Source organism: Phyllostomus hastatus, unplaced genomic scaffold (assembly GCF_019186645.2).
Source record: "Phyllostomus hastatus isolate PE091 unplaced genomic scaffold, TTU_PhHast_1.1 phas_contig_283, whole genome shotgun sequence".
NCBI lineage: Eukaryota > Metazoa > Chordata > Mammalia > Chiroptera > Phyllostomidae > Phyllostomus > Phyllostomus hastatus.
The window spans coordinates 11,108,346-11,131,184 of record NW_025333833.1 but is presented as its reverse complement, the minus strand read 5'-3'; the positions used below and the strand labels follow the sequence as shown (position 1 = coordinate 11,131,184).

General features: G+C 43.5%; 1 protein-coding gene across 3 annotated transcripts in view; it reads right to left on the bottom strand.

Moving 5' to 3' along the window:
- The window catches only part of DHX9 (DExH-box helicase 9), a 41,942-nt gene that overhangs the window by 1,105 nt on the left and 17,998 nt on the right, over positions 1-22,839 (bottom strand). For all 3 annotated transcript variants that reach the window (XM_045838405.1, XM_045838406.1, XM_045838407.1), the window contains 19 exons: positions 22,582-22,671; positions 22,327-22,488; positions 22,127-22,204; positions 21,407-21,598; positions 17,391-17,532; positions 16,842-16,924; positions 15,509-15,665; positions 13,046-13,146; positions 11,346-11,559; positions 11,074-11,168; positions 10,699-10,772; positions 9,425-9,577; positions 7,233-7,393; positions 6,334-6,445; positions 5,577-5,738; positions 5,342-5,469; positions 3,757-3,986; positions 3,469-3,584; positions 2,635-2,835 (listed from right to left, as the gene is read on the bottom strand). In XM_045838405.1, coding sequence (XP_045694361.1) covers positions 2,635-2,835; positions 3,469-3,584; positions 3,757-3,986; positions 5,342-5,469; positions 5,577-5,738; positions 6,334-6,445; positions 7,233-7,393; positions 9,425-9,577; positions 10,699-10,772; positions 11,074-11,168; positions 11,346-11,559; positions 13,046-13,146; positions 15,509-15,665; positions 16,842-16,924; positions 17,391-17,532; positions 21,407-21,598; positions 22,127-22,204; positions 22,327-22,488; positions 22,582-22,671 — 2,651 coding nt within the window. The remainder of the gene's footprint in view (positions 1-2,634; positions 2,836-3,468; positions 3,585-3,756; positions 3,987-5,341; positions 5,470-5,576; positions 5,739-6,333; positions 6,446-7,232; positions 7,394-9,424; positions 9,578-10,698; positions 10,773-11,073; positions 11,169-11,345; positions 11,560-13,045; positions 13,147-15,508; positions 15,666-16,841; positions 16,925-17,390; positions 17,533-21,406; positions 21,599-22,126; positions 22,205-22,326; positions 22,489-22,581; positions 22,672-22,839) is intronic.

Here is a 22,839-nt window from a genome sequence, read left to right as displayed (position 1 = left end):
CTGAGCCACACCAGCCAGAGCTCAACTATATAGCATTGTAAGAAAGAAATAATATATCTTAGAGCTGACAATAAATTATTTGATCTTAATCACCAGATGTTTTCCTACATTAACTGAAATTATTTATTTTATTTTATTTTACTTATTTATTTAGAGAGGGAAGGGGGGAGAGAGAGGGGGAGAGAGAGAGGGCAAGAGAGAAACATCAATGTGTGGTTGCTGGGGGTCATGGCCTGCAACCCAGGCATGTACCCTGACTGGGAATTGAACCTGCGACACTTTGGTTCGCAGCCCGCACTCAATCCACTGAGCTATGCCAGCCAGGGGCTACTGAAATTATTTTTTAAAAATGTCTTTGGGTAATCTGTTTATGCTTAAATCTATTAGATGTGGCAAAGAAAAAAAATGAGGGGTAATGGAAAACTACAGAAATCAAGATGTTTTGCCAACAACCCCCATCGACAGACCCCACCCCAAGCAGCCATTCCTCCTGCACAGCTCAGAGACCAGCACGACCAGTCAGCGGCTGGCCAAGTCAAGGACGTGGCTGGGACCCGTCATCACTCCCTCACTGCGCTCTCCCCGCCTTCCATCCGCCACCACCCCCTACTGATTCTACTCATTCTCCTGCACTGCGGTCTGGTCTATTCACGTCTCCTACTTCAATCCTCCGAATGGTAACTCAGGGCACATCACATTCATACTTCCTGAATTTGTTCTTCCATGTATCCCATCCTCCCTGTGCTCTGCCATTTGCTGTCCTCAACAGAGCAGGTTATATGCGAAGCCCCCTTGGCCAATCCCCCTTCTGCCAAAAGTAATCTCTCCTGTCCTAAACACCTGCGAGAACTGTGTATGTGTCTGCTTGTGACACCCTTTTTCAGCTTTGTTTTTGAAGAGTCTCCTCAATAATTCTTCTATTTATGTGATCTGCTGGGCAGACCATTAGACCCTTGAACAACGTGGGAGTGAGGGGTGCTGACCCCCACAAACCTCAGCTGTCCCTCAGTATCGGGGGGGGGGGGATGTGTTTTAGGACCCCTCTCGCCCAGATACACAAATCCATAGATGCTTAAGCCCCTTACATAGAATGTCACAGAACAATGCACACAGTCAGCCCCCTGCGTCTGCCAATCCCCAACCATAAACCTGAAATACTGTTTCCAATCCGCAGCTGGGTTGAACCCTTAGACACGAAACCCGGGGATACGGAGAACTATGTATTTGTTTTAAAGAGTCCGCATGTAAGTGGACCCACACGGTTCCAACCCATGTCGGTCCAGAGTCAACTGTGTGGCATCATAAATGAGCGCACTGTTCCAGGAGCCACACTGCCTGACCTTGAACCGCGGGCCTTTACTTCCCTGTGCCTGGTTTCCTTATTCACGTGAAGGAGAATAGTGGTCTCCGCACACCACGGGTAGATCAGGAAAGCACTTAGCACACTGCTGGGTAGACTTAATACATTTTAAAAATGAACTCAGTTATAGCCAAAATGGGAAACCAGAATCCATAAAGCGCAAAGCAATTTCAGATACTGAAATTTTAGTTTGTATATTAGTTCTACTGTAACTTAAACTTTGGGGGTGAGACTGCAGTGCTGTAGCTTTGTTCTTAAAAGATGTATGTACGGAGCATACGGATGTAAAACACCATGGCGCCTACGCCTTAACCACGGATGATTAAGCAGAAGAAACAGGCGTGTATGTAACACACACACACACATGATAGCAAGTGTCACAAAATTCTGACGGAGAATCTAAGTTAAGAGACTATATGGATGTCCACTACACTATTCTTTGATGTAAAATACCAGCTATTGTCAAATAAAAAGTTGTGGGCAAAGAAAACTTTAAAAGGTGAAAAAAAAAAAGCAAATGAAACATTTAAGAATTAAAAAATATTTCATATTTCTTTGCTTTAAGGTATACATATTCTTCTATTTCCCTAAAATAAATCTGGATGCTTTTCATCAGAAAAAGCAGCAATTTAACCTGTCCGCACCGTCTTTTCTCTGCAGATGGCAAACACGCTGCGGAAAGAGCACTGTCTGGGCCCTGCCGCTCTCTGGCCGTGGGGCCCACCCAGGGCCTCACGCAGGAGGCGCACACACCGTTTCACGGTGCTCGCAGATCCCGCGAGTTCCACATCCAGGGAAGACCCCTGCCGGCATAAAGACCGGGACTCGCTGGAGGCCTACGTGACGGTTAGCACTTTTTAGCAATACATTTTTTAGTTAAGGTACATACATTGCTTGTTTAGACATAATGCTATTTATCGCACACTGAACAGACTACAGTATAGCGAAAGCACAACTTTTACGTGCACTGGGAAACCCCAAATTCACGTGGCTCGCTGCACTGCAGCGGTCTGGAACCGACCGATGTGCCGTACATACTTCAAGGTCCCTTACAATCTCCAACATGCACTGACTCAGAGATTATTAACACAGAGACAAAAGTAAATACCCCTTTTTCTAAGTGTGTTAATCAGAGCTAAATTCCATATTCAGTGCATGTCTAGAATTTTATCATCAAGTACAAGGCCTCTATCAACAAACTGTGGGAACTTCAGGCCAGTTTTAGAAACTACTGTCCTCCGCTTAGTTCCAAGGAAAGTGACTGTGACACTCACCGTGTACTGCCGATCATGAGGTTGATCCCAGCGGCCGAGGGCCTGGAGATCTGGCGGATCATGTTCAACATCCGTTCGTTCACAGGGTCCAGCTGGCTGATGATGCTGGGCTCTTTGGTGACCTCCACAACCAGGGCCTCCATGGCCGAGCGGAGGGCAGTGATGCAGGCAGCAACTTCATGAGATATTTGCAGCCTGATCCTGAAATGGAGAAAAACGATAAAGGGGGTTTTGGGGGAGAGACATAGAAGAAGACAGTTATTTCTCAATTCACACACAGAAAGTGATAGAATTCATTTTACTTACTTATCAAGTACTAATACTTCCAACTACAATACTACAACGCCCCCCTCCCCCACCAAGACTTAGGCAAACACAGGTATAAATGAGAACAATAATCTACACTAACGTCTCAAAATTCACTGCCAGCTGAAGTTTTAAATCACAAAGTCTATCGAGCAAAATTCTGTTAGCAATACCTAGCACTCAGCATTCAGACTGTTGGGAGTTTTCCAAGTTTCCAAGAATATGACTGAGCCTACTGGCTGTTCACTAGGCTCTCCTCCATTTCTGCCACGTGCATCTGTACACTCACCTCTAATCTCTAGTCAAAACACAGAGTACACGAAAGCAGTACATAAGACTTACTACCGAGTAGAAACCGTACTACTGAAACATAAAGGCATGAAGAGAATGACAAAGTGGCAAGGCACCTCATCTGTGCCACCAAGTTCTGCCATGTTTGATTCACACACTAAGTTAGATCAGCAGCTCAATTTGATCACAGCTCGATTCTCAGCATTCACTCTGGAGTTCACGTCCGCAAGTCCGTACCAGTCATCCACCAGCATGATCTGCCCATCGGACTGGATTTTCTTGGAGGCAAAGAGAAGCAGCTGCAGGGGGGTGACTAGGGTCATGCCTTTAGCAGAGATGGCCCGGGTTCGAATCTGCAGGTGGAGAAAGAGGCAAGAGGTAAGAGTTGACATTCCATCTGCCAATCAACTGCTATATAATAATAAAACGGCTCTGAAGATTAGCACTCATGTTCCCACTGCACATTAATAAGTAAAGACAACTTTCATTTTCAACCTAAGCTTTTCTAAACGAACCTTTTCTTACCTTTTCACCAAAAACAAAGAAGGGAGACGGGTACTTCATGTCTTGGCTGCTGAAAGGACAGTTCACCGATGACTTGTGGATGAGGGCGTTGCGCCCTTCAGTGGTGAGGATCTTCCGCTTCTCCTTGTGGTAGCACACGTTGGGGTACACGCCGAAGGCCAGCAGGGAGATGACGACGTCCAGGTTGTTGTCCGGCCCGGTGTTATTGAACACCTGTGTCAGCAAGCACTCTGTGAGGGGGAATGGGGGGGTTCAGATACGTGACTAATCTCCACACTGCATGTAAACTAAAGAGAATTAGAATCGGCTCCTCCTCCACCCTCTTTTTTCAAATAACCTAACTTCCTTTCTTCTAGAACTCTTACACCCAGATTAAGTTCAAGAAGAAATTCTGAGTTCCACAATAAAAAAATTAAAATGCCTAATATGTCCTTGTAAAGCCATCTATCACATTAGCTTGGAGTGATTATTTAAAAAAAAAAAGAAGAATTAGGCTGACCGGACCAAAGTATTCCTTCTGATGTTCTTAAACAGCTGCTCCTTCTGGAGAAGACAAGGCGGGGGGGGGCGCTCTGAGGGGAACCCACTGGAACGGGACGGACTTTCCTGCAGACCACGCTGCGAGCACTTCATCACTATCTGGGAATTACGACGGTGAGGTGTCCACAGCATGGAGACAGTCTGCTCCAGACAAATCTGAACTCCGGTCTTAAAACCTCCTAACTGAATGAGTTTGGACATGTAATTGAAACTTGTGTCACTTTCCTTATTGATAAAATGGGGTAATAACAGCTACATTCCAGGGCTGTTGTGAAGATTCTAATCTATACAAAAAGCTCTTCCCCTTCCCTTTGATTTCAATAAACACAACAGAAAAGAACTACTTTGTTTAGTTGAGATCATGATCCTTTTATAGTCTGCCATTGTGTCCACCTACTTTCTGTCTAATGGGCTCTCATTTGGTTATGTGTTCTAGTTCTCAATGTTTTAGGGAACGACCTTGTCTATTACTCTAGCTGGACGAGAAAGCACATAGAACAGTTCAACCTCCTATCAAGAGGTGAGCGACTGGACTACTACTGTGTTTACATCACGTATCATCAAGTCCTCTGTTACCTGTCCACACACTAAAAACCTTAATTAAAAGCCACTTGAAAAGCAACCTGGTAAAGTTTACTTCACATCTAAAAATAAACACATGGGCAGAATGATACATCACTTGATAAACCACTATGAGATTATTAAACCAACTACTCATTCTCAGAGTACTGAAAGCTGGATCAGTCCTCTTCGTGAAATAAAAGATGGAAACCCCCCCCCCACCCAAAGTGGCACAATTTTTAAGTCATCTATCCTCTTCTATCGGCTACATTAAATCTGAGCATCGTACCCTCTTGCTGCCTTTTTAAAATGAATGAACTAATGGGAAAAACTGATTACCACCACAGTGCAGAGAACGGAGAGCTGCGAACAAGGAAAAAGCACAGGTTCGAGGTCGGAGGCCGAGATAAACGCACTGTCACCGTCAGCACACGTCCTGCATAAATGTCCCTCCGGAACCGCCTTCGGACTAAAAGAGGCTTACCTTCTGGAAATCCAGAATTGATTAGAATCTCTTTGAGCTGAACTTTGGCTTCCCAGGTCATTCTCAGTGTAGCCATATTGAGCCTTTTGTGCTCACAAAAACGTATCTCTGCTTCTTCTCCACCCATTCTAAAGTAAACAGAACGAAGTCATTTTCAAAGCCCGGAGCACTAGGCACAGATTAGAAACTGAGGCAGTTCACCTAATCTCACAACCATCCTCTTTCAAGCCCATACCTAGCATCATCCCAAGCTTGGAACACCGATAAAAGGGCCACATGATCAGAGAATCTGCTTCCCGCAAAATTCCGATGGATGTAGCCCAGTCGCTTTCCTTCGTTGATGAAAGGCTCCGGAAAGCAGGTGGCAGCGGAGATGGTGCAGACGGCATCTCCCACGCTGAAACAGAGGCAGGAAAATTCAGTCTCAGTCACATTCCGGCTCCAGCAGCTCAGGTAGTACTGTCAAATGCAGGCCAGTGACACTACTGGCTATGATACTGCTTTTTAGCACTGAAAATGGCTTAACAAAGAACTTTACAACTGCTCTCTGAAGCAGAAAGGGAAAAAGTAGTGAGCTCTGACATTAATGGATGCATAGTTACCATAAATTATGACGAAGTAGTGTACATTTTTCCTTTCCTATTTTCTCTTCCCCACTCACAAAATCTCTTAATCTTCAAACCTTTCTGATAAAACATACTTGTTTCTCTAATGCTACTTTCCTTTCAAGGACAACTACTCAACCAACCACCTGAGAGGAGACGAACTCCAAGAAACCCGGGCTCGTTCCCACAGCAGCTGGGTCCAGGGGTCCGCCTGCTGCAACTGTCCGTCCTCCTCACTGCACACGTGGTTCAGTATCCGAAGTGCGCCACCTCCGTACTTACAAATGCGTAGCTTTTTTCTTCTGAGCCCGTGTTTTTATGAAGAGGGGAGTAAGACTCTGAAACTCTCCCACCATTTAACTGTCAGCAATAAAGCAAAGCACTTACTAGAAAATACACCCCATTATCATCATTTTTCCAAAACGAGGCTCGATGGGCAGTTTAGCCAGGATTCTTCCCAGAGGAGTCAACTCATCATTGGCATCCAACGCGTCAAGCTCTGTAGGAAGATATTTGTGAGCAGAAATGGTAACAGACACCCCTTGAACCTAGGCAAAGACGAAACATTTCTTTACAGATTAAGGTTAGGATGGTGCATTTAAGTCTTCATTTGTCAAGCCGACTGCCAGCACATGCCCGCAGCCAACGATTTTCTTCACTCAAACATAGAACAAAACCAAATTCATGAACACACACCAGAATTTGGCTTTGCAGTCTGTAAAGCTGAACACAGCCAATGAGAAGTCTATAAACACAGTAATAAACGTTAGGAGCAGCATAAGTACCTATGTGCCACAAGTCTGGTATCGTCGGCTAATTTTCCATTTCAAGGAGAAATGGCACCTTGAGAACAAGTCTAAGGCTCACAGAGAAGATGAGTACTGGACTCGCAACTCCAATTCAGATCCCCAGCCTCCAGTGCGTGCCCTCGTTTTCCCACACTACACTTCCATCCCAAGTGCAGAGAGGAAGAACAGGCGTCCTCAGAAATGTGCATAAACTGCTATGCCGTGAGTGCTTCATGTTCTCATTGTTAAATACTGGCTAAGAGATGACATCCTGCCTTTTCTCCATTTCTGCCCAAAATGACGTTAGCTCCTTCTTACCTCATGTTGCTCATTTTATAATTCTGATCACACTAAGCTCATAAGACAACACGGAAGCACATTAGCATCAGAGCCCTATGGACTGTAGCTTCTTCTAGGCTCCTTGTTAAGTGTTACTTGCCAGGACAAGACAGATGGAGTTAATTAACCTGTGCGAGGTAGGCCTGGGTTTGTAGGTACCTCTCAGAGTGTGCTCTGCTTCAATCACAGCATCCAAAGGCGGAGGTTCAATTGCCTTGGCCAAGAACTGGCCAATTCCTCCCAGGCGCAGAAGTTTTATGCTCAAAGCAATTTCATGTAATGGTGTTCGGAACATCTCTGGTGTCATGTGAGTTTCAAGTCTAAGAGAAAACCAAGCATAAAAATAACCATCCTTCCTCGAATATACACGTAGGTGTTTAATAAATTCTTTGCAGGGATAATCAGGAATATGGTGCTGTCCTTCTCTTGTGCTTATGGAATTATCAAAGAATCATTCATTCATTCATCTTTTATTGACCGATTCTAAGGAAACAGGAAGGGAGAGAGAAACATCGATGTCAGAGAGAAACACTGACCGGCTGGCTGCCTCCTGCACCAGCGACATAACCTACAACCTAGCAATGTGCCCCGACTGGGAACTGAATCAGAACGACACTCAAACTGAGCCGCACGACCAGGGCTCAGAGAACGTGTTGTATTTACTGCAAAAACTCTCTCTGGACAAGACCCTCTCCTCCGGTAGAGCAGGGGATTATGTCCACACTTACAGGTTGAGAGCAGTCTCAGCTGGAGGAGGAGAGTATGCCAAACCCCTAATGTCACTACCCCCACCTATGGCCTCTTCAGCTCCCACCTGCTAACAAACATGGGGCAAAATGGACCTTTTGTGGGGATGCGGGATAATCCATTTTCCCACAGCTTCCTCCCGACCCTACTCCATGTTAATGCCAGTGCCACCAGAAAGGATCTTACAGGTCATTTTACCCTTTACATTCAACAAGTTATTATTATAAATTAATGCCAACAATAATAGCTAACATTCACTTAGGGCTTACTATGTGCCAAGCACTGTTCTCAGCATTTAACTCATTTAATTCTCGAATAAATCCTATGGACTAGGTAGTACACCACCTTTCTTTTACAATCAAAGAATGGATACAGAATGGCTAAGTAGCTTAATTTCATTTTGTAAAATGAGAGGCCTAGAGAGTGTAAATGTTTAAGTTCATGCAAGGTACTAGGCACAAATAGAACTGAAAACCAGGTCTGGACAATTCTAACCCAGGCACACTCCCTATGAACTACTCATGATGAAGGCCCACGGAACCAGTACAGGTGATTCCGGCCCTACTGGCAAGACTTAGATCCGCTTCAAACACAATGCGTAGGGCTTGTTTACTCCTCACCCCACAGAGCACAGAACAAAATCCTTTGTTGCAGGCTATTCATGCATCACTAATTAATAGCTGCTTTGCTCTAAGACGTTAGACGTACTTATTTGAAGAAAATCTAACCTTTCAAAAGAACCAGGTACCATCCAAATGTCACAGGCATTCTGATGCTAAAATAAACCCACACTGACAATCACCAGAGAGCCATATGATACCAGTACCAAGACAAGTCAAAGCTTCCTTGGGTTTTCTTCAGTGTGTTATGTATGTCTGGTCAACTAAATTTTTTTGTCCCGTAATACACCCACAAAACCCCTAACTCCACCTTTGCTGGCAACTGGTTAAAGCTAATATATACCACATGGATCTCCAGAAACATACAACTAAATACCTATCTTAAATCTGTAATTCAGAAACACAAGGATTTTTCTTTAACCAAGAGGCCCCATACACACACATTTCCCAAGGGGCTGCACAGTAGAAATGGAAATGGACAAGATATTAAGAGAACTGAACTTCCGCCCTGGAGAAGTCAGCTAACCCTCCTAAGCTTTAGTTCCTTGATTTAAATAATGGCCTCTGTTTCCTAGGCACACGAGGAAGATCATGAGACAAGTGACGTGCTAACAGTGAAAAAAATTCTATAAATACAAAATATTAACATTTTTCAGACAGTTGACTATTCCATAAATATTAGTAATCCCAAAGTGATAAAGCTATGATGTGGGGCCACAATAATGTCCACATATTCTCCATTTAAAAGCTTATTAGTTAACAGTAAACTGGCTATCAAACATGCCACCATCAACATTCTGCTTTGTTTTCATTCTTACTGCCATCTTGTTGCCCAAGCTGTTTCCCCCAGTATACTTAACCGGGGGTATCTAGGCACTGAGTTCACCAAGTCACGGGGGAGGGGGCGGGGAGCAGGCACTCGAAGGAGAGAGGCGTATAGAAGGTTAAAAGGAACTTCAACCAGTATTCCAGAATTGGTCTCACCTCTCGAAACGGGCTCGGCTGCAGAGGTGAAAGCAGAACCCCGGCCGCACACGGCCCGCCCGTCCTTTCCGCTGCTCCAGGTTTGTCTTGGACGCCCACACTGTAGCGTAGTTGGTCATATTGTTGTGAGCAGTGAACAGCTTCACCTTCTGCCTACAGATCAAAGAATGGTTAATTCCAAGACTTGTGAACTACTGATACATAACTATTATAATTCCACTAAGCGGGAAGATGGCTTCCAGATAGCCACGCCTAGTTATGTTATCTGTTTGTGAACAGCACCAACGAGAATTAGACTCCGCGCTCTCCTGTTAACTTACTAATGTAAGGAGGCAATGTAACACCCATGTACTACAGCTGGCTAAGTGACCGACTTACTCTGGGCCTCCTTTTCTTCATCTGAATGAGTATGATGCTATTACTTCATATTTTTTTTATTTATAAATAAGCAAATTAATAAATGTAAATCATTTACACAGGATCTGGCACATAACTTAAGTGGACAATTAGACGATCTACACTATGACCTAAAGCGCACACGCTGAATGGAATACGTGGCACTTCTCGTGACCTCAGCAAGCGGGCCTGCTCGATCTTCCGGAGCACTCCGCAACCCCGAGCCCTTCGCCGTCACACGCAGGTGGCGGGGGCGGGCTGACTGGGACGGGCAGGAAAGGGCTGCACACTATTCGCCATTCCCGAAACTGGGCGTTGGCGAATCTTGCCAGGCTGGCTGAGGACCATACAGAGAAGAGGGGCCACAGGCTGGCCAGATAACCAGCTTTAACTTTTTTGTCCTGTGCATCGATTACCACATAAGCACTTTATCTCTACACAATGCCAGTCTGAGTATTTCCCAAGCTCATCTCATGCCAAATATGAAATCTGTTAGCTCTGAAATGGGAGTCCTACAGTACAGGTAGGACATCTGTCATGTGCCACACCAAACAGCACGCTACTGTATGGAAGTTGTCAAGAAATACCTGGAAACTGCAATGAGCAAAAACACCTGCAGATGAAAGCAGTGGGAATCAGCCGGAAGTCAAAAGTATTAAGCTATGTCACTTCCTCCCCTAACTGATTTGTGATGACCAGGATCAAGAGGAATTACTAATTAGCCTATAACCCAGTATTTACAAATACACAGTAACTTTGATGGTGTAAGAACACAGAAATTTAAAAATAAGGTGTTTCTGCATCTGTTAACTGACAGGAGATGCCACACGGAACACTCTGAGATTTATCCCAGGCAGGCAGGTCCCTAGGGAGCTCACTTGCAGGAGTCAATGACGTAGACAACATCGTTTATGGTGATGCTTGTCTCAGCGATATTCGTGGACAAAATCACCTGCGAAGCAACAACAGTAAGAAAAATTACACTTGAGGATTTCCCATTATGTACTTGAAAAGACTGATTTACTTTTGTGACAAATGACAAGAGAATTACAGAAGTCTTAAAAATATCTATCACTCAGCCACTGACTAGGTAACAAAAAAATATCACTCAGCCACTGACTAAACTCGGAGAGAAGATCTTTTTCTTCCCTCAGTTTAGGCAGACTACAATTTTTTAATGGTCCTTTGCAGGCCAATAACATGTTTAGTGCCCACGCCACGCACACGCTGTAACTGGAACGTCCGTCCTTTACCTTGGTCACCCCCACCGGCACCGGGTCGAACACTTTGCGCTGCTCCTCCCGAGGGATCTGAGAGTGCAGAGGCAGGATCTGATACCTCTGACTTCCTGTAACAAGACGGACAGGTCAAGGCCTAAAAACAGAAGCCGAGTTAAAAACTGCTCTACATTATGCAGAGTTATTAAAAAATGGACACGCTAAATTTTGTTTTCACATACTGGCTAAGACACAAGCAAAAATGTTCCTTTTCTCTCTCAACTATGTGAGAATTCAAAGGCTCATACCGAAGTGAGGATTCATTTCCAAGTACTTCTGCATAGTGTAAATCAAATTCCAGCCTGGCAGAAAGACCAGCACAGCTCCGGGAACGTTGAGGGTCTCAATGTACTTGAGCAGGGCCTCGATGAGCTCAAAAGAAGTTTCCTTCTCATTCAGCTGAGCCATGCTCATTCGCGTTTCTGGGCCGTAGTCATCGCCACAGATCAGGTTGCAGTTCGCCTGCAAGCAAGGGAGGAAGGTCTGGGACTGCGCACCGCGGCTCACGAGGTAAGTCTCCTATGTTTGTCCTAATATTCAAATGACACCTAGTGTCCTCCGTTCCGGCTGACTAGTCCTTTCTGATATACAGAAGAGATTTAATGTCCAGAAACGTAGAACCTGTTGCACGCTGACATACCGAATGTATCTACTGAACAGTATTTCCCATAGGACATGACTAAATTTCAAGCACAAACTCTTACATGTGATCCTTCAACTTCTAATGGCTCCTTCTACTGAGTATTTTTCTCTTATGGCTGACTGAAGACTCCTGTTTCTTCAAAAATATTTTCCTTGCTGACCAGTATGATCCTGTGTGCATCCCTTATCATAAAATTTATCCACACAAAATGCATTCATTCCTGTGTAATTTCCAGGCTCACTGCATACCACATGGGAAGTCCTTTAATTCTTAAATGAGTGAACTGCAGGCAGAGACTTGATCACTCACTTTCATCTATTTCTGAAATAATGTGAAAAGTCTGCCTTAGAATCAACGAGAAACGAAGCATTCAGTAATGACAAAGTTGTTACAACTGGGCTCTTTTTCCCTGATAAACTTTCTAATTTACTATTCATTTACATCCTTGGGTCTTCGATTAACAATATCCAATCCCAGGTTTATTTGCTATCAAATTCTGCATCGCTGGTTGTCCTACATTATTCATTCTGTTCAAATACGAGCTCCAAGATGAATTTTTATCTTATCGTTGACCCACCTCTATAGCACAATGAAATAAGTGCTATAAAAGTACGATTTTCTTCCTATGAAGAAAGTCCCTCACCACTCCCCAGTTCGTGACTTCCTCCATGTGATGTCGTCGTCACCGGTCTAGGCTAACGCTGCTGCTCCTTAAGCTGCATTGCGCCCACAGACGGCCTGGACAGCTGGTGACAACGCAGGTTCTGATTTAGCAACTCTGGGCGGGGCATCGGGTTCTGCCTTTCCACTGGTCAGTGACCCAGGTGCTGCGCCCCTTAAACATCTTACTGTTTCTCTTCCTTTTTCTTCTGACCTTTTTTGCCAGAGATTATTTAACTCATGCTATGAAAAGAGCCTGTCACTGAACACGAAACTCTTTGGAGTGACACTATCCACTCAAAGATAAATATTACAGTCAGTTTTTTAAGAAGTTTTCTGTAATGCTAACTTACTGCATGTTTTTACTAAAATCCATTCTCTTCTATGTAACAACGTGCCCACACTAAAAATTCTTCATGAACCCCGGCTGGTGTGGCTCAGTGGATTGAGCACTGGCCTGTGAACCAAAGGGTTGCTGGTTCGATTTTCAGTCAGGGTACATGCCTGGGTTGCAGGCGAGGTCCCCAGTGCGGACCATGCAAGAGGCAACCACACATTGATGTTTTTCTCCCTCCTTTCCCCATCTAAAAAGAAATGAAAAATCTTAATAGAAAAAAAAAAAAATCCTCCATGAAGTTCACTTACATCGTCCTCCTCACCGCAATCATCATCCTTATCCTTCTTCTTCTTGTCCTTCGGCGGAGGGACAAAGTGGGTCATCTGAATGCAGTCTTCCAGAAAGTACTCTGCAAGGACAATCCAGTCCAGTAAGTACTACCACGTTTCAGAATGCACTTTCTAATTCATAATTCACAATTACCTAATAGCCACCAACCGGGTTCTTCCCAACTACCAAGACATTCTAGTGTCAATGCCTCCCTTTCCTGATCTAACTCAGTGTTCCCATCTCTAACAACTAAAAGGGGAGTTATGCAAAGCCAGTCGGGGCACCCTCTACAAACAAAGTCCAATCAAACACTCACAGAACGCCTGCTGTGCACACGCACGGGTTATACACTCCCCATGGTGTGGCAGTTACACATAAAAAGGAATAACAATACAACATATGCCATGGTCCATCCTTCCCCTAGAAGGGTGTGCACGTAAAATGAGTTCCATTCAGTTAATCTGCTGGAACATCTGCTGACCAATCATGTTCCTGAGGTTCTCTGATAGGTCCAGGAGTGTCACATCATCTGAACATCTGCTTGCCCTCTAAGCCCCCAGAGCCCAGGCTGCCAGTCCCATCACATATCCAAGGTGCACATGGTCACCATGACTTGTTACGGATGTTGTTAAAAACTTGATCACCCGAGACAGTGTTTGCCAAGTTACTACACTGTCAAGTTACACTTGCTTCCCCCTTTCCATACTTTGCTCTTTGGAAACAAGTCATGAAGTACAGCACACTCAAGGGACAAGGAATTGAGCCTCACTTTTTTTTTTTAAACCCTCACCACAGGACACGCTAGAGAAGGGAAAGGAGGGAGAGAGAGGGAAACCTCTCCGTGAGAGAAACATCCGTCTGTTGCCTCTCACACATGCCCGGACTAGGAATAGAACAGAGACCTTCTGGTCTTCCGGATGCCACTCCAGCTGAGCCGCCCAGCTAAGGCAAGCCCACTTTTTTAGGGGAGAGTATCTACATACATATTTTGGAATTATTCTGTATGAGAGATTTGTCTGTATTACCCATTTACTTATTTAGCTATCATATAGATTCAAGAGTGTTATTTTATAGAGTTATAAGCTAATGTTATTTTTCTTTTGCTCAAATTATTGCAGCCTTGGCCATGGAGCTCTCTCCCCCATTGGCTCCTAAGTCCCTCTTCTCCATCACTGTGTGTTTTTTCTTTTCAAGCACTTCCTTACTTTCTGGCACTACAAAACACTCCAGGCTCATCCTGAATAGCCCCTGCCTTAATCTTAGAATCAGCAATTTCTCCATGGACATCTGATGCTTTAACTGGAAGATGGTATTGAAAGTAAGATCTGGGTGTTGGCATGTTCCTTGCTACTGGAGTGTAGTTACGTCTAGGACTGCTCAGCAGAAAAAGCTGGGAACACACACACATATATATCTAGCAGTTTGTTCCACTGACTCAGCCCCTGCTGGTTTTTGCAACCGGAAGTTGTGGAGACTTGTCTTCCTGGCACTGGACCCCTGGCCTGGGGGGCCTTGATGGGGAGCTGGGACTCCTCGCTCCCAAGACACTCCTCCCGAATCTTTATCCACATGTGCATGTGGGACCAGCCAACTCCACATCTCCGCCCCTCCCACCAGTCTGGATGGACGTGGTTTATCTGATTCTGTAGCTGTCAGACTTCTGTAGCTTCCATTCAACTCCATTTCTGACAGTTCTGAGCGATGGCTGTTCTAGAGTTTAGTTGCAATTCTGATGTGGTTGTGTGAGGAGGTGAGCCACGTTTACCTATGCCTCCATCTTGACTGAAAGTTCCTACACTGGTATTTGTTTCAGAGCTACCTTGTATCATCATCCTGAAATATTCATTCATTTCATACCAATACGGCATACTCTGTAGCTTATTTACAGGCCCTCAATTAGACCGTGCCATAGTTCACTGTTTTAACCCAAGCTACTAGAAAATAATGGTAACAAAAATCTTTTAAATGTACAAATTTGATTATAACTATCAGAATTTTAACTACTGAAATACTTGACCCTGAAATACCTTCCTCTCATTTCAAAGTCTCCCTGCTCTGGCTCTAAGAAAAATTCTCTTAATTTGACCCTGGTTGCTTCAACTTTTAACAGAATTTACCACAACTATCTACAGATCGTATTGATTTACCCTTGACTGTAATAACTTTAAAAGTCTGGCTAATAAAGGGCAGGGCATTTACTAGCTGTGCAAACTCTGCAGGTAGTGAATGAAACTTGTTCTCTCCTCACACGGACCCCACTCCTACCTGACTAAAGACCACAACAATGCTGTGATACATTTGATACTAATTTGGCCTGTATTTTAACGTCCTTTAACCTACAAAGGACATTTTCTTCATCTCCAAAATTAAGAAACTAATGAATTGTGCCCCTGAGGAGCACAAGAGATATTCACCCTCCCAACCACCCCCACATGATTTACCTTGAACTGGGAAAGTCCTCCCATAAACTTCAATGATGGGGCAACTAAAGAAATAATCACAGAACATGGTGGTGTCGATAGTAGCAGACATGAGGACAATGCGAACTTCAGGATAAGCCTGAACCACATCACGCAGCACTACTAGAAGGAAGTCTGTCTGTTCAAACACAAACAAAAAAAATTGCATTAGAAAGTCCTTGCTAGTAAGATGCACCCAAAAGATTTCAGTTTCTCGGGTGACTTTTAGAAGCCTAATATACAGGGTTACAGTGCAATGTGGTAACGGTATTTTAAATAATAGTCCTAGGCTAATACCTGTGGAAATTAAAGATGAGTGCTATTTGGATAAGGAAGGGAAGAGGAAAAAGACATAAATGCCAGCAAAGACTTTATCTCAAATTTTCCCGTAAAATTTACATTTGTAGGCACACAAACTTCAACTAGAAAAATGGGAAAAACGAATGATGAGCCAAAAATCAGTTAACTAATCACATATAAAGCAAATCTTAAAACCGATGAAAAAGTCCTAGCTGGTTCATTCAAACACCATATTGGAGAAGACATTTGTTATTTAATAATATAAAGTATCCACAAAGAGACCCACGAAAAAACAAGCTCGAACTCTGGTAAAACCTCTCTCTAGCTGTGCAGCCCTGGAGCCCCTCTCGCCGCCTCCCCAGCTGCAGAAAACCACGACGCCCCACCTTTTGTTCATGTTCCTCTTAGTACACACGGCGTTCATCTCATCTATACAGACCCTTACGTATGTTTTTAGGTTTGCTTTTCCTGAACTTTACGGGAGCATATATTTTACATCGTCTTTGGGGACCCCCTTCTCGCATACTGCAGCACTGCTGACATTCATCCACGTTACTGCAGCTGGTCTACTGACTGTGTGACGTCCCCACGTGTGAACACACCAGCTGATTCGCCAGCAGGTAGGTGGCGGTCCCTACTGCAGGTTTCTGGGTTGTTTCCAGGATTCCACTACTGTGAGCACCTGCTATTGTGAGCATTCACGTTCGTGTCCCCTGCTGCACACACACCCGTTTCAATGGGTAAGTGTGTGCGTGCTAGCTCTTACTGACCACTGCAACTATATTTACTTTACAATAAGAGGTCTTGACTTCCAGAATACTGTGAGTTTAACAGAGAAAAAAGGGTTTAATGGCCTCACCAAAAAAGACGCCCAACATCTTAGTGACGACTAAGTTCACGGCTTTGATAGAAGATGCAAGCAGCGCGGAAAGAAAGCAAAAGCAGACATTCCATTTGGACTTGTTTTCATTCAGAATATCCGTGCTGGGCCCTTGCCAGGGGCTCAGTTACTTACATTGATATCTCGTTCGTGTATCTCATCCACAATCACATGACTGATCCCGCGGATGCCTGCCTCCAGTTTTCTCAGGAGCACACCTTGGAAAGAAAACCAGAGCCACGACTGAAGGTGAGTTTCTATGAGGATTAAGCAGGGAGAAAAGTGGAGAGAGACAAACTTCTAGACAATCAACTCTGCTTATATAACAATCAACTAGTATAACCTCAACAGCATTTTAAGAAAGAAATAATCATTTGCATACTTAAAATTACTTAAGAGGTAACGGTGTACTCTGAGAGATACGTGTTTAACGAAAAGAGAATTGAGAGAGAGAACTGCGGTACCTAAGCTGATTTCACTTTTTCTAAGCTACTGTGCCCAGCAGATGTCTCATGCTCCCAAAGTTCTGCATAAACAAGAATTCTGAGACTGGCTCCTTGGTTTATTATTTCCAGCCATTCTGTGATACTACCAAGTTTTCATCAAAAAAAAAAATAAAAAAATAAAAAAAAAATAGCACAATATAACCCCCCAATGAAGACCAAAATAAAACACATCACTGACCTACAGTACAAAACATGATACTGGCATGAGGGCGGGGCAGTATAGACTCAAACCGCACACTGTAGCCACAGCTCTTCCCAGGCTCCTCTCCTCTCTCGTAGGCCACGCGCTCTGCCACCGACACGGCACTGATTCTCCTGGGCTGCGGCCAAAAAAAAAGAGAGAGAGAGAAAGTGATTTAAAAGATATGAAATTACAAGTATACTTGCTTACAGGGTTACTGATTTATTAGAGTAAGTGTGTCCCACTGCAAGCTCAGTAATCAACAGTAACAGCAATGATATCCTTAGGAAGCTCCAAAGTCTTTAAAAAATTTCAGGACCAAAAAAAAAAAAAAGACTACATAATTCTATGGCAGACATTTAAAAATGCTGTTTTTCATTTTGCATATAAAGTGATCCCAAGATTAAAAAACAAAAAAAACAACTTCTCCACTGGCCTCAACTGTTATGATATCCAGAGTGGTTTCCCAGTAGGGAAGGGGAGAGAGCGCTCTTGGGGAGCTTTCCTTGTAAGTGCCTACCACGGCGAAGACACATTTACATATGCTGAATCCTAAGGGGATTGCTACGGGTTAATGTTTTAAGTGTTGGGCCCTGATTTTTCTGAAAACTTTTCTAAGTGTTCCATAACTTCTAAGTATGCAAAGCAATATTCATTTGCTGGGTACTATGCCCTAAGGGTATGGAGGTACATGCAGATTATAAAGACTGAATGCTTCTAAGCTGCTTTGAATCTGATTTTGTCTGAGTTCCTGATGACAGTTTATATTTTAGTTTCTTGCTTAAGAAAACTTTTCCTGAGTTTTGTATCAAGTTAAGTATCTATATGAAGATGTCCCAGATTATGACGTGACTACTTAGGAAATCAGAGGCTGACAGAATCTTAAAAAACAAACAAACAAAAAAACCAACCACACAGTAACTTCACTAGAATTTTGAATTAATTACAAAACATGATTATCTTCTGTATCCCTAATACAAGAGTCCATGAGGGTATGGGGCTAGTAACAAATACAGGTTTAAGTGTACAATCACTCAGTCCACATTTATCCCAGGAAAAGATAAAGGATTAAAAGATGCCTTTTTCAACAGGGTTGAATTTTCCTGAGCTTATATTCTAAGCAACATTCTTAGTGATTCATGTGCCTTGACTTACTAAACTACGCTAGCTTTTACTGACCACTACTGTACCTCAGTGACCCTGAATAAAAGCATTACATGAAAAATTGAGCTCTGTATTTGTCCATCAAGAAGAGTTCTGCTCTCAGGAAGAGTTCACATGTCAGGAAATGTGGAAGATATTCCACTGGAAGTTATAAAAAGTCTTCTGAGCCTTTTAAGAAGTCCTTTGCATTCTATAAATAACAGGTATAAATGCTCAATACTACTATTATCCCCTTCCTCTACTTTTGTCTTTCCTACAAGTACTCAACATTTCTACTAAATAGCTGGCTTCTAGAACTTAAAACCTGGTAGGGTATTTGATACTCTTGGGTGCTCAGGGTTGCTTTTATCACCTTGGGGCAGAGTCCAGCCTTCTAAGTGAGTGTGGGCAGGAGATGGCATCGTCCCTGAGCACTATCTATCTCAGCTCCTCCCTATGCCCCAAGCCCAGCTGCCTTAAAAGACTCAGGAGAGCCATCCACGACAGAGGGTGTTACAACTTAACATTAGAGGTGCTCTTTAAACACCCACCTTCAGAAGCCACATCAGTTAAATCCCCTGGAGTATGGAGAGAATCCACCAACATCAAGGTGACTATTCAAACAGCAAGGAAACAACGACCCTGCCATCTCCTACCCATGTTTTGTATACTTCTCTGACTTACCAACTTCTAGTTTCCACAGCCCTGACTTTAAAACAAAAAAAATGTTTAAATGCATACCAAAGAGACAAGTGTTTTTTTCACTCATAACTGAGTCAACTAGAAATCTGTGCTTTTTCCTGAGAGGAGTACAGCCAAGTACATGAAATTGAAGCATGCCTACCATCTGAGACAACTCAATGTCTAGGAATTTATTCCAGTGAAACAATCAAACGAATGTATAAAGATGCATATACAAGTATTCACCCCAGCATAGACAATACCAAAATATTAAAACCCTAAAAAATCCCCATCACTTAAGAATAAAATAAGGGCATATGCATAAAATAGATTACGAATTGCTAAAAATTATGCGGCTCCTCTAATACAGCATGCACTGTGTTGGCCCACACAGGGGGGCGGGTTAAGATGAGGACACAGAATGTACATACACCGCAGTCTCAAAGGGTTAAGACACGCAGGAAAAATAATTACTTCTGGATGGTGGGATCCTGAGTGGACTCTGCTTTCCTTAAAATCTACTCTCCTAATTTTTTTCCCAATGACTATATATTCCTTTTATAGAAAAAGCCAACTAAAAATGACCTTCTAATTCTCATTACAAATATTCACAAGATAAGCATTTTGCGGAGCATACTGCTTAGTGTAAATGGCTACTAGTGAACGTTCCATCCCTTCCCAGACTGCATACCGGATGACAGCTCAGATTGTCTGCGCATTCCTTGAATACGTCACCCCTTTCCCTTGACCTTTGGCACTTCCAACAAGTCTTCGACACGTGGTCCCACAGCGAATAAACCCGAGGCCAGGCTCACCAGTAAAACATCATCTATATCTGCAGAACTACCTTTCCACATACGGCTTACCTATTTCTCTCTTAACTACTATATAGTATACAGAAATATTCTATATTCTACAAATAAACATAAAGGGCCAAGGCCATGGAGACCTCTGGAATAATCGCAATTAACAGCTGTGTAATGCAACAGTAAATACCATGGTTGCATATACTCTTTTATTTGTGCTTCAGAACAGATTTTTTTCATTCTGATAAAAAAAGTGCAGAGAAGTTAAATTATTTTTCTAAATTCATCCAAATGACTTTAGATGTAATATAAATTTTCTTTACTCCCAATCATACTGCCCCTTATTGTTGTAGCTTTATGTTGTATTTGGACAATATAGTAAAAATAACAATCACTGATTTTTAAGTGAAACTAGTTAGAAAGTACCGGTGATGAAAGCAAGAAACAACGTGAAGTCATTCCAACAGAATACTTCAATTACCCTCCCCAGGATATGAGCTTTCCTTTCCATTCTCACTGCACACACCCGCTGATCCACCTTCTCTGCAGAACCTGACTCCTCGTGCCTGGAGCCCAGCCTCCGTCTCTCCGCACCTCTTCTCCACAGTCCATCTGTGCGCACGTTACTGAAATAGCTAGTACTCACTGAGGACTCGTGGAGTTCCCTGCGTGTCAGACCCTGGGTGGCTCTCCACACCACAGGCAACTGAAGGCCCGTCTCGAACTGTTCTTCTGCAGTTTTCGAGGGCCCACCTCTCTGGTGACCCCTCTTGACATTTGTCCAGAACTGCAACAACTTCTCTTCTCTTGGAGTTGTCTAACCGAAGGGGTGCAGGTGCCACAACTCTACCCCTGTCACTTATCTGGGTATTTAAATACACGGTAACAGAATGGAGCAGCAATAAAATGATTTCTAAGGCACCAGATATCACAAAGCATGTCTGGCTCCATTTTGGGTTCATTTTACATGAGGGACAACTAGGTCCTGAAATGACAGAAATGCGACAGGAAGCACTCTGTAAAAGTCAACCATTATCTGTTTCCACTGAAAATTACTAAGTGACAAGATAGAAAGGACCAAGACTTGGATATGAACTTGAGAAATTACTCTCTTGTTTGATTCTGGGCCCAAAGACACCCTTCAGCCCAGACAAAAGAATCTCCTACGTGGTTAGGTTTAGTTTATCACTGAAGGATACACAAGAGGTCTTGAGTTCTTTTTACATTTTGTTTAAGTTTAAAAATCCTGATGCTCTACCACTTTCAGAACCTTAGGCGGCTACAAAGGGGAGTTGATCAGAAATTAGGAACAGCCTGGCCTCTAGGTATCGCCACCTCCACACTAAGCACATGAGACACACAGTTAGCAGGCTGACGACTCACCTGGGTCACTACAATGTTGCACTCGGCTGCCCGGTCATTCTGGATATAGTCATCGAGAATAAACTGGGGAACCTGTGTGGTTTTACCGCACCCAGTAGCTCCTCGGATAATGACAACGGAATTTTGACTGATTGCTTCCAGGATTTCATTTTCAAATTTCTTCACAGGCAGCAACTCTCTCTCCTGCAAGATCTGTATTAGGAAAGTTACACCTTAAGTTTCTACCAACATGTACATTAGAAGCAAGTGTCCTGTTGCCTAAACAAATAAACTGCCATCTCTATAAAAACTCCTTTCCTCTGGCTTAGTACTCAAAATATACTTTTTCACAGATGAGGGTGTACCTTTATCTAATAGAATTGTCCCTTCTCACTGAATTTCTGAGGAACCTACCTAACGGCCTTGTCCACATCCTTACTTTCCTGCTTTCTCCCTGAACATTCCACACACATTCTGCTTCTCCTAACATTTTAATGCTGTTTTATTTGAAAAACATCAGATAGAATTATTACCCCAAATCTCTCCACTTACATTAACTAGGAATCCCACGCCCTTAACTCGCACTGCTACCCTCTGATGGTAACTCAGACGAGCTGTGTGGTAACTACCTTTGTCTACTTTCCTAGAAAGGGCAAATGTACTCTTCACTGCCCTTCTGCCCACACCTACAAAGTTCTGATGCTCTGAGCACCGTCTGCCTATTACGCTGCATAGACTTACAGCCTGCAAATCATGATCCTGGTCCAACTGGTACATCAATTCATTCTTGAGGTCCATGCTTATTTGTTCCGGAGTAGCCTATAAAATGGGAAGGCGGCAGTCAAACAAAAGCAGGTAAGTCGTCTTCAACCTGAACCCCTAATGAAATAGACTCAAAAGTAAGTGCAAGAGTCTAGTCTCAGGAACGACGGTGCACTCACATAAGCCAGGGGCCCCTCGTCAATGTTGCTGCTAGTCCAAGGGTTCCAGTTGGACTGCGGAGGTGACCAAGGAACCACTCCCATTTGGTTCTGCCTCTGAGATGGCTCGAAGTGGGCCAATTTGCGGACACTAAGTAAGACGGGCACGGAAGGATCATCAGGCTATTAAAAAATAAGAAAACAAAAAACCAATACCAGCTGCTTGTCTGACTGAGAGTTTCTATACAAAGGTGAACTAAGTAACTGCATGCTTACTGCGGGTAGGATCTCAAGATTAAGCTCTTGAACGATGTTTTGCAGCTGATGCTCTAAATCTTGTGAGATGTTAACTTTGTAGGGCTCCACCTACAGAAAAAGAACCACCATGAAAATCATGCCACACGCACACTATTTAAATCTGCCAGAGCAGGGTTAAGAGTCTGCAGTGAGCACCAGGTCTACAATGTTCCCGGAGCCAACAATGAGTCAGTTCGCTTCCGTGGAAGAACTGCTTCATGATTACTGCCCACTGTG